General features: G+C 36.4%; 1 protein-coding gene and 1 long non-coding RNA gene across 6 annotated transcripts in view; one reads left to right on the forward strand and one right to left on the reverse strand.

The window, feature by feature from the left end:
• The window catches only part of LOC100177995 (sushi, von Willebrand factor type A, EGF and pentraxin domain-containing protein 1-like), a 27,672-nt gene extending 18,351 nt beyond the window's left edge, over nt 1-9,321 (reverse strand). The window contains exons 1-20 of one of the 4 annotated variants that reach the window (XM_026834974.1): nt 8,855-9,320; nt 8,393-8,448; nt 7,942-8,103; nt 6,967-7,050; nt 6,667-6,705; nt 6,150-6,258; nt 5,695-5,765; nt 5,169-5,225; nt 4,605-4,718; nt 4,188-4,370; nt 3,689-3,874; nt 3,027-3,227; nt 2,639-2,824; nt 2,313-2,522; nt 1,981-2,166; nt 1,490-1,705; nt 885-1,094; nt 410-625; nt 135-338; nt 20-76 (exon numbers count right to left, since the gene is read on the reverse strand). In XM_026834974.1, the coding sequence (XP_026690775.1) occupies nt 20-76; nt 135-338; nt 410-625; nt 885-1,094; nt 1,490-1,705; nt 1,981-2,166; nt 2,313-2,522; nt 2,639-2,824; nt 3,027-3,227; nt 3,689-3,874; nt 4,188-4,370; nt 4,605-4,718; nt 5,169-5,225; nt 5,695-5,765; nt 6,150-6,258; nt 6,667-6,705; nt 6,967-7,050; nt 7,942-8,103; nt 8,393-8,448; nt 8,855-9,066 (2,959 nt within the window). In that variant the 5' untranslated portion in view covers nt 9,067-9,320. Of the gene's footprint in view, nt 1-19; nt 77-134; nt 339-409; nt 626-884; nt 1,095-1,489; nt 1,706-1,980; nt 2,167-2,312; nt 2,523-2,638; nt 2,825-3,026; nt 3,228-3,688; nt 3,875-4,187; nt 4,371-4,604; nt 4,719-5,168; nt 5,226-5,694; nt 5,766-6,149; nt 6,259-6,666; nt 6,706-6,966; nt 7,051-7,941; nt 8,104-8,392; nt 8,449-8,854 lie in introns of all 4 variants that reach the window. The other 3 variants (XM_026834975.1, XM_026834976.1, XM_026834977.1) reach the window with 3 other exon arrangements.
• Nucleotides 4,727-8,585, forward strand: LOC113474358. 2 transcript variants are annotated; one of them, XR_003396020.1, is made up of 3 exons: nt 4,727-5,217; nt 7,994-8,129; nt 8,316-8,585. It is a non-coding gene; the product is annotated as an uncharacterized LOC113474358 (long non-coding RNA). The 2 variants fall into 2 exon arrangements; XR_003396021.1 differs by lacking the exon at nt 4,727-5,217 and adding an exon at nt 7,035-7,120.
• Nucleotides 9,322-11,540: the final 2,219 nt, after the last annotated feature.

The following is an 11,540-nucleotide window of genomic DNA, read 5'->3' on the forward strand; positions in this document are numbered from 1 at the left end:
CCTCCTATAGTAGTTCCACTTGAACTGTATGATGGAGGTTGACCATTTGAACTTTGCGTTGGGGCAGCGGAGCATACTGAAATAAACAGTAGAATATTAATGCCTTATACTCGATTTAAACAATTTTTATTTACCTGCTGAACATTGTGGTGATGTGCTGGGATTCCATGTTCCTGCATTACATGTCAATGTTCCAGTTGTACCAGCTGGAAACCGATTTGGAGGTGTACAAGTGTATGTTGCAACCGTTCCACTTTTATAATTGTTACTACCAATGGTCCCTGGTGCATAAGTAGGTGGGATACCATTTGCCATTTCAGTTGGAGCAGTAGAGCATACTTGAAAACAAAGAAAATGTAACTTGTTTGTACTTTAAAGGTATTTCCAAACTGTTGATAAAGTAACACACCTGCACTACATGTAGGTGATACTGTTTTCTCCCATGCACCAGGACTGACACTTCCACAAGTAAGTGTATCACTCTCCGTAGTAGCAAATGCAAATGCTCCAGAACAAGTATAAACAGCAGTGGTTCCTTTTTTATATGTTGTAGTTCCAGTGATAACAGCAGGTGAGTAGTTTGGCCCTCCACTATTTGTTTGGGGAGTAGGTGCAGCACTACAAACTAAAATCAAAGCAAAACTATAGATATGTTTTACCTGTCTACAGTTGGTGACTTACAGTTGAGTTTCAGTGACCTGTTATCTGTATACTTCTTTTACTGTTTGTATGTTGTTGCTGCGTACTGACTTGTATGGTAAAGTGTTAATGCGTTTTATTAAACTGTTTCTTTGCGTTTTATCGCATCAAATAACCATTAATTTTAATTGTAATAAGCAGCGTCATGCACGAAGCAACCGTTTTTTTCCCAACTTCTAGTTTACCTTGGAAACAAGATGGTGCTGTACTTGGAGACCACTGTCCATTTGACATGCAAGTAATGAAATCATCTCCACCAGCTATATGAGATCCTTGATTACAGGTATAGGTAGCAGTCGTTCCAACCACGTAGTTCTGCGATCCAGTGATTGGATTATTGGAGTAAACAGGTGCATTGCAACATGAATCTGATGGTGCTGATGTACATGACGATACTGTTAATCGGTAAAAAATCTGATTATTTCTGTGATATTCAATTTTAACTGAATATATTTATTCGAAGAATTATATAAAATTCTAAAACAATCAAATAGTTCAGCACATTGTCTGCTATATGCAATGTGTGAGGTATTGTTTCTTTTAGGGTTAAACGATTTTGGTTACTGTGGTCAAGACTTTATAGTGTGTCAAAGCGTTATTCTGATCGTTTTATTATAGTAGTTTTCATATGCCATTAAACTGTGTGTTAAGAAATCCTACACCAGTCTGGTCAGTTGCGGTAGGCCGAGCAGCGTCCTGGACCACACTTTACGTAACAAATGCAAGTGATTAAGTGTAAAAACACAATTCTCTAAGATTGCATGTGTTGTAATATTTAGAATATCCAAACCTGGGACACAGATTGGTGCGTTTTGTGGGTTCCATGTTCCACTTGGTGTACATGTTAGTGTTCCTGTCACACCAGTGGGAAATATATGGTTTTGTATACAGGTGTATGTTGCTGTTGTTCCAGCCAAATAAGTGTTGAGGTTGCCAACCACAACAGGTTGATTATTGTAACTGGGGTCACCTGTGTTGGCTGTTTTTTGTGGTGCAGACTGACAATCTGAAAAACAACAGTTTTTGGCTTTTTTTTTAGTTTGTTTTTCCTTTTTTTAATGTGATAATTCTAATTCACCATAGAAGTAAACTTAAAAATCTGTTTTTTAAATTTAAATTTAAAAAAGAGAACAGTTTGGTATGTTCACAAAAGCGACTGTCAAAAAAGCAAATTTGATCAGGGTTATGAACAGAATCAGGATTAAAGTGGTTTCTACAAAAGCATGTATTGTCATGCTTTTTAAATTTTTAAACTGTTTATTATAATTTCCATGAGCGTACTTGGTTGGCATGTGTTTTCCGTTGGGACAACAAAACTGAGAGATGCGGGGCATGTTAAGGTGGCAGTACCAGCCGAGTTGAACGCATATCCTTGTATGCAGGAGTAGGTAACTGTGCTGCCAACAGCAATAAACTGGTCAGGTGGTTGAATAATTCCATTTGGAATATCAGGTGGTCGTGGACAACCTAAAACAGAAACCTTTTTTAAAAAGTTTGTTCCTTTATGAAAACAAGTTTGTTTCATTCACAAAATAACATTAAACTATTAAAAGTTAATTTAATAAACTGTTTGCTGTTTTTTTAAAAAAAATATTTTATTTGTGTTCACTTACCACTCACACAGGCAGGTGCCACACTTGGAGACCATAAACCAGTTGTAAGGCAGGTTAATGTATTTGAAACTGTAGATGGGAATGCAAAGTTTGCATTGCAACTATAAATAGCATTAGTTCCTGGGGAGTAAGTGTTAGAACCGCTTATAATTGTTGTGCTGTATCCTGGAGGCGATCCATTTGTTCCTTCTGGTGGTGCAGCTTGGCAATCTAACCATATTTTTTATATTAAAATATAATGTTTAAAGTTTACAGTAAATTGAAATAAATTTCCGCGTACACATATTTTTGATCGTTTGGTAATTAATTACATAAATTAACCATACTTTTAAAGCAAATATTTCCGGGCGGAACTACAAAACTTAAAGTTGAAGGGCATGTGAGAACAGCTTGGCCAGCAGGGTTGAAAGTGTATCCAGAGTTGCAAGTGTAAGTGATGCTTCCACCAACTGGAATTGATGCATCAGCTGGTGTGATTTCACCATTCAAAATATTAGCCGGCCGTGGACATCCTAGTTATCAAGGAAAGATACAATTAGAGTATGTTTAACACAGTTGCTTGTACCAAACATTAAAATTAGAAGAAAACAAGTTTTTATAAATAATGTATTTGTTGATAAGATGGGTATATTAATTGTTGAGATAAAAATGATTTATATTAAAAATTATGTTTTGCCTGTGTTTTATCAAAACACTTAAAGCCCAACTACCAACCTTGTGCACAAATTGGAGCAGTAGCAGAACTCCAAGTACCAGTGGTTGAACAAGTTAAGGTTGCTACTGTGCCAAGTGGAAAAGCATAATTGGGGCCACATGTATAGGTGGCTGTTGTTCCAGGTGGGAAAGAGGTTGTAGATGGTGGATTGTAAGTTGGAGCAAAACCATTTGCACTTGGTGGAGGTGCACTCTGGCAGTCTGAATTGGAGGATAACAAAACATGTTTATTTAAATCTCTATAAAACACACTTGAATCAATGAAACTTATTTATCCTTACAGAATGCGACAGTCAATACAACTCTGGTGTTCTGTATTATACAACTTGTTCGTGCTAAGGAGTTACAATGTATGTAAATTTGTTAGTAATTATTTTGGGGGGAACTTTTTATAATATATGACTGACAATTTAGACAACACTAAAGCACCACTGGGTTGAAATAATTACTTATGTGTCTTGCCCAAGTACACATACTGAAAACAATAGAAGCAGCAATGAGCATTCAACCTTTACACACTATTACCTGAAAAGTGAAACAATTAAAAATAAGATTTGAAGTATTTTTAAGCACTAGTGTAAGATCCAAGACAGTATATAATAAAGATTTTTTTTTTATCTGAACATTAGATAATTAAACACTGTTGTAGAGTTGTGGCGTACTTTTTTGACAAGTATTTGTTGATGGAACAGTAAAGATCTGAGTGGGAGGGCAAGCCAATTTATAAGTTCCTTGTGGATTGAATGTATAGCCGGTGTTACATGTGTAGGTAACAGCACTACCAACCGCGATGTATGCATCTGGTGGTGTAATAACACCATTAGGAATATCTGGGGGCCTTGGACATCCTGTAATTAAGTCATTTTAACTGGTTGAGTACATAAAAGTCACTATATAATATTTGCTGCTGTATTTGGCATGTTTTTTTTATACATATTGCATAAGCAGAATTTTGCTAAATAAGGAAACATGAAATTTATGGTTGTAATATAGATGGTGAATCGTAACACATAAAGCGACGTACCAGCAACAAACTTCATAAGCATTGTAATTGATTTTGCTTAATAGTAAACATCGATTGTTGTTATCGCAGGCTAAACTCAAAAAATTTTTGCATACTGTATTCACAGTATGTGCATATCTGTAGGTTACACTACTAACCTTGTACACAGGTTGCACTAAGGATGGTAAACTGGCCAGTACTTAAACAAATTATGGTGTTTCCTCCTTGCAAGGCATAGTTCCCATTACAGGTGTAGGTTATAATTTCATTAATGTCGTAGATAGGAGGTGTTCTGATTGGTGTATATCCCCCATTCAATAATGTAGGAGGGTTTTGACACTCTAATAAACAGTCAATGTTAGGCCTATATAAATGAGAAGTTTAGTTGTTTGGGAAAGTAGTCATAAGCATATGGTTAAATAATTTTGTAAGTTTATTTTTGATTACTACCACAGTGGACAGTAACAGAGTATAAAAACATGTACCATCTTACCCCTACCTGTTATATATAGTTTTATACATAGTACAGTTTTATACATATCACAGCTCATGATTATGACATTCCAGCAACTTACTATTTTCACAGTTGGGCCCAGCAATAGAAGAAAGACAGTTACATCGATAACCATTTAACAAGTTAGTGCATATTCCACCATTCTGGCATGGATTTGACAAGCACTCATCAATATCTAAAGATAATAAGATTAATTTTCCACAGCCAGTACCTAAAGTGAAAGTTTCTAAGCAGTGTTAGACAGCATTATTATGATTCTTCAGTCAGTAAAAATTTATACACGGGTATATAGTCAGCAAGTCGGCATTGCCTTTTGAAGCGTACACGCAACAAAAGGAGTATAAATTTAATGTTTTAGGTTTACTTGCACAAGCATAGAATCGTTCTCATTACGAACATAGTCGTTTATTGTCAACTTATCACTGCCCATCTTTAAAAAGCTTTGTTGGGCAGATAACAAATATTGTAGTGGAGTACATGCAGTTAAACTTGTAGGTTTGTTTTGCAACCTTAATGGTTCAAATTTTAACAGCCATGGATTTAAGATTTATATGACAATGTGAGAACATTGTACGTGACGATAGTATGTGTGACTTGCTTATATGTGGAAAATACACACACTTACCTTCGCATTTAGGTGGGTTTCTGAATCCTGGCCTACACCGTTGACGCAGGTAAATAACTAGAAATATTGACAGGTGATAGTTATCAATGATTTTTGTTGTTAAATTCTAATAATTAAATAGTTGTTGGAGGTTTTGTGCTTGCTTGCTTGCTTCACATCATATTTTACTAAACTTTATACGAATTTAATTGAAATGGGAAATAGTTGTCGTTTAAAGTAGTAAAGACAGTTAGGCTAAAGGTTAACTGAATTGCCTGGGGGATTTAACAACGTTACATATGGTGTAATATTTACTTCAAATTAAGGGATATAAGTTTTGACGTAAGCTTTGTAACTGATACACGCACATCAATTTGAAGGGTTACAGCTACAAGATTGTTAATGATTTCTAGCTTGAAAGTCGCTGCATACCTTTTCGGTAGCGTGAGCTGCCCTCGGGACTGTATTTTAACCGACTTTGCGTTTGTTCTTTAACGCAGCTATATGTAACCGCTAACGTATGCTTGCAATATGGTATTATAGTTACCGTTATTTGTCGCATGGTAGCACGTACGTGTACTTGCATCCCAGCAGCATTTCCATCTAATGCAACTTCCCCTGTGGCAATGAGAGAAACGTTTCAAAACAAATCGTCGGGTTATTTAGAAGCGGTGGGCGACGCCTTTGCATGCGCTGTGTTATTTGTTTATACGAAAGGCACGTCATGTTCAAGTTGAAGCAATATCAAGTCGGTCAAAAAGGTCAGAGAACAGACCGTTGGATATGAAAACGCTATAATAATTATCATCGTGTCGTCACGCAAGCTTCTGACGTGGTTTAATTCACACGCGAAGTGTTGTGTTGTAACAATCCGATATCCGGTTATTTTCCGCGCTTAGTAGTATCCAAAAATGCGTTAAATAAGGCACCACACCTCGGCTATACATTACGTGATTTTTAGACAGTTACATATTTTAAGCAGCATAAAAAGATAAGAAGTACCTGGTTGTGTAAGCCGGATTACCGCATGTATTTCCAACGTTGGCTGGGTTGCAAGTATTAAGTACTTGGGATCCTGGGTAATCAGGCTCGCCGCCGGCAAATAAGAGTCCTGTACGTGTATTGGTTAAAACTGCACATTAAATTTCGTTTAAACATTTAAAGGATTGCATTCTCATCTCATATAAGGTGATGTCTCATACTAAAACTTAAAATTATACAAAACTTTTAGGTAGTATATGGTGGGGAAAATGAAACACCGTTTCATCCTCTTTTTTGTCCCATTTACTAGTAAACAAAGAACATTAGGAAACTGTGAAACTGTACCTTCATGACTTTCATGAATCGTTGTTAATTGTTTAAAACACGATCGGGATATTTATACATTATGTGATGAAGATGGCCAGTCTCCCCCATCCTACTATTTATATATATAGCCTATCATATCGCGTAAGCTAATTGCACAAAGTTTAATCAGAAAAAATGGTATTTCCATAAGATATAGATGGTTATAACTTACGTGGACTATTCGGGTTTACCGTTCTGTTCGCAGCACGATCTGAAACAGAGAGTACTTTACATATACGTTTTGCGGGAATGCTGATTATTTTTACTGACGTCAATATGCAAATAGTTTAGCTGTATATAAGCATACACTCGACATATCAGACCAGTATAAGCGAAGTGCACCGCAGTATATGAAATATGTTTGTAGGCTACAATAATCTTTATAGGTAGTTTATTAAAAAAAAGCGAAATCTACTTGGTCAAATTAAAATACGAAATTTATCATGATGTTGTAGTTGGTACCGAATCTTACTTGATACGAAAAGCAGATAAAGGTAGTTCGTTCCGAATTCTCTCCACAAAGTAAGAAGAGTAAAATAGTTTATCCCGTATAGTTCTGTAAGTCAAAATAATAGTTTAGCACAGAAAACAATCCAGAATGCTTGCAGAGAATAGAGTACGATGGGGTAAGATTGGGCATGGTTGCACTCTGTTTTGTCGCCACAATTATTCGTAAACTAAGAATATTTAAAAAATATATAGTAGGTTGGGGGAAGATGGGACACCTTTTCATTCTATTTTCTCGCCTCCTTTGGTAGTAAATGAAGAAAATTCAAGGAATTATAAAACTGTATCTTCACGACTCCCACAGACAGCTGTTAAATGTTTAAAACACGATCTGGATACTTGAATATTTTGTGCTTAAGGTGTCCCATCTTTCCCCACCCTACTATATACATAACCGTGCGCTCTAGACTCTGAAAGAGCGTTGTTAAATGCTGTGTGCTGAAGGTGTCCTGTCTTACCCCACACTACTATATTTAGTTGTCATATAAAATATGAATGAATAACTTTTGTCCTCGCGCAGCAACGCAATGACAGTCGTTATAACACGCGGGTGTTAAGTTTCACACCTCGTGCCAGCTTGTGAGTTACTACGTATAGTAGGGTGGGGGAAGATGGGACACATGTTCATTCTTATTTCTCGTCTAGTTTGGTGGTAAACAAAAAACATTCAAAGAATTATAAAACCGTTTTCTCAGGACTTCCATGGACCGTTTTTTATTGTTTAAAACACGATTAGGATATTTAGATACTGTGTGCTAAAGGTGTCCCATCTTTCCCCACTCTACTATATTATATATGTAACTTTTGGGGTAATTATTTTTGTGGATTTTTCATAATATGTTGCTGACAGTTTAAACATCCTATAAAGTATAGAGGGACATATAATACGTCCGATATGTCATTTTGTTTTGTAGCAAAAATGTCCTTTTATAGTTTATACCTTCGTATATCAGCGCTAGTGCTGTACGTGCATCTACGCCTTGATTTTGCAGCATGGCGAAAACTTGTAAAGCGGTCATGGTCGCAGATCGTGGAGTGGGAGACGGAGTACTTGGGGGTTGTGACTGTGATCTTTCCTGCGACTCAAATCCCAACAGTCTTGCTTAAAAGAATATAGAAACACGTGACGTGAGTATAAGAATATATATGCAAAAGCGATGAAGTAATTTAAAAAAATAAAACCTAAAGCTTGTTCATGCAACATAACATACCTCACACGCAAAGCGTACAATTAAATTAGTGAACAGTCATTTTCGGTTCATGTCTATACGTGTTCTGTTACGCCAGTTAATTATAAATGCGAAACAAACTCAGTGAAACCCTTCTATGCAAACGGAGCATTTTAAACAAGAAAATCTTACTACGATTTCTATTTGACAAAATAAGCCTACCTCTGAAGTAACACATGAGTCTCGGGTGCGTACTGCCTCCATCGTAGCAACATCCCCTGGATAAACGGGTAAATGTAATCTAGAATTTGGAAACTATGCATGTCTAGTGTAGTATGGGGTGGGGAACGTGAAACCTTTTTATTATATTTTCTCCTTTCATTTGTTAAAAAAAAAACAAAGAAGTAAACAAAGAACGTTCAAAGAGTTATAAAACCTTATCCTCACGACTACCATAGACCATTGTTAATTGTTTAAAATACCATCAGGATGCTTGGATATTATGTGCTGAAGGTTTCCCCTCTTCCCCACCCTACTTTATAAATGAATTTACAAAAAAGGAGCTTTATTACATTTATATTTTAACGTTCGTACACTGTGCATAAACCTAAGAACGGAGTTCGTTCGGTTAAAAACACAGGTACACGTTTTATATTGAATATTTTACAAGTTTATCCAACTTACCGTCCTTCGCAATCCGACCTAGCAATCCCGGTCGGGCCGCATTGTCTCTTGGATACAAGAGATATCCTACACGAGCCTTGCTGGGAATTTACTCCATTCACAGTTAGGCAAACTATAATCAGACTAAACAGCATAGTTCCGATTCCCAACTTGACTTGGGCATTCTTGACAGCGCGTTGCCTTGCTTTTCCACGTCCACTCAAATACATCATACTGATGGAGCTACAACAACTTTCATTTAAATGCAGCTTTCCAATAGCCAGCGATTGTGCCTTACTATCTAAAAAAACACAACAGTAATATGCCACCACGCGGCGTTGTATAATGTTTCGTTTTTATCCATAATTATATTCTAAAGTGTCGGATCGTCGTAGCGCAAAAGTAAAAAAAAACGGATTTCCGCTCAGAGCTAATTTTCTCTTCATATATTAGCTTGCTTTATGCAGTTTCGGTTCAATTATAAATTTAAAATATTGTAGTATAAATTAATAATTCACAATGCTTAAGCACAAAATCAAAAACAACAAATTTTAAATTCTTAAGCTGATGCGAGAAAAAGTTGCGTATTTCACCAACCCGCCCCAAGGGCAAATGTGATACTTGTCCCACCTGATGCTCGTAAATATGCCAAGCGGCGAATGGTACGTTCGATACGACGCTTGGTTAAGCGAAAAGCCGGAATTTCGGCATTTTCGTTGGTTGGGTACAGGCGAATAAGTACTACGATGCTGCATAATTAGACGGTAACACCAATTTGCATTAAATTACCGGTCGTGTTTCCATATTTCTCTTCGCTGTAACTAAATTGCAGCTTAATTTAACTTATAATTAATCGATTTTAATCGCAAATATACATGTACCTTGGGTTTAAATCGAAAATTATCCCATCAGTTTCAATAATTTATACTTTCTTTTAACGACGGTATGCGCTAAAAATTCTTGTTTTTTAAATAACCCATACAATGGCTGACTACACCACAGATTCAATTAATGCGTATTGCCTAACAGATACGTACTAGATCTTCACCTTAATAATAACTATTTGAACCTTTTGCTATCGCAGCAATTTTCTTTGATATCCGATCACTTTGTCTGACACATAGTTCATATTCTTTCGAGCTCTGTTTCGTTTAGCTTTAAATTCTATTGGTCATTCACAAAATTTTCTTCTGTGCTTTACATAAGAGCAATGAATTACTAACCGGTTCGGGCACATTGAACTTTGGGGTAACTCAAGAGATATCTTCTAACGCGTGACGGAAGCGAGAATATAAGTTACATTTATTTATATGATATATGCGGCGTATCCTGACGCTTTTACGCCCTCTCGTGATAGCGCTTTAACCTATTGTAGTGTTTTTGTATATAGTGGGGTGGGGGAAGACGGGATACCTTTAGCACATAATATCCAAATATCCTGATCGTGTTTTAACCAATTAACGTCGGTCTATGGAAGTCGTGAGAAAACGGATTTATAATTCTTTGAATGTTCTTTGTTTACTACTTAATGGGGCGAAAAAATAGAGCTTAAAGGTGTCCCATCTTCCTCCACCATACTGTATAGTGGAAGGGGGGATATGGGACATTTTCTTGTCTTATTTAGTAAACAAAAAAACGTATACTCACGACTCCCACAGACCGTTGTTAACTGTTCAAAACACGGTCAGGATATTCGAATATTAAGGTGTCCCATATTGCCCCACCCTGCTATATATAACATAGTCTTCTTTGATCATGGTGAGAATGTAGTATTTGTAACATAGCTTGAATAGGATTTTGAGGCGTGTTTAGTTACAATTGATCCCGACACGATATGCAGTTACCACGAATAACTCATACCATGATATTTGAACATGTTTTATTTATGTCGTGTTTATTTTTTTATCATATTTCTCGGTTTTAAGGCGTAGGTTATATATCGCCCGCGGCATGAACGTGATCTTTGGGTGTAGTATTAGAACATTTAAAAATTTTGCATTTTAAGCAATTTGCAATGCACTAATGGGGTCGTTTATACTGGTACTTTAATATTTTTTGAACTTAATTGATGTGAATATCAAACGATTGCAACTTTTGTGAAATATAGTAGGGTGGGAGAAGATGGGACACCTTTTCATTCTATTTTCTTGTCACATTTGGTAGTAAACAAAGAACATTTAAAGAACTATTAAACCGTATACTCATTACTCCAAAAGACCGTTGTTAATTGTTTAAAACACGATCACGATATTTAGATATTATGTGCTAAAGGTGTCCGATCTTCCCCCACTCTACTATATGAATATCAAACGATTGGAACTTTTGTGAAAAACAAAAGCCGCATATTTTAACGACGCACAAATTCGCTGCCATTCTTCGTGTCTTTTTTCTCAACACCTCATTTTTGAAGCGTCATTCTTGTGACGTCATTTTTGTAGTGTCATTCTTGTGGCGTCATTTTTGTAGCGTCATTTTTGTGGTGTCATTTTTGTAGCATCATCTTGCAGCGACATTCTTGAAGCGTCTCATTTTCTAACACGTAGCTAAACTACTGGTACGTATACACTTTAAGTGACTGTTTATATAAATGTAAGTGAATGAATGGATGTAACTTACTTTATCCTCGCGTGGCCGGAAAACGACAGTCGTTATCACACGGGTTTAACACCTCGTGCCAGCTTACGAGTTGCCATGTATGTTACTTTGT

Source organism: Ciona intestinalis, chromosome 7, assembly GCF_000224145.3.
Source record: "Ciona intestinalis chromosome 7, KH, whole genome shotgun sequence".
Lineage (NCBI taxonomy): Eukaryota > Metazoa > Chordata > Ascidiacea > Phlebobranchia > Cionidae > Ciona > Ciona intestinalis.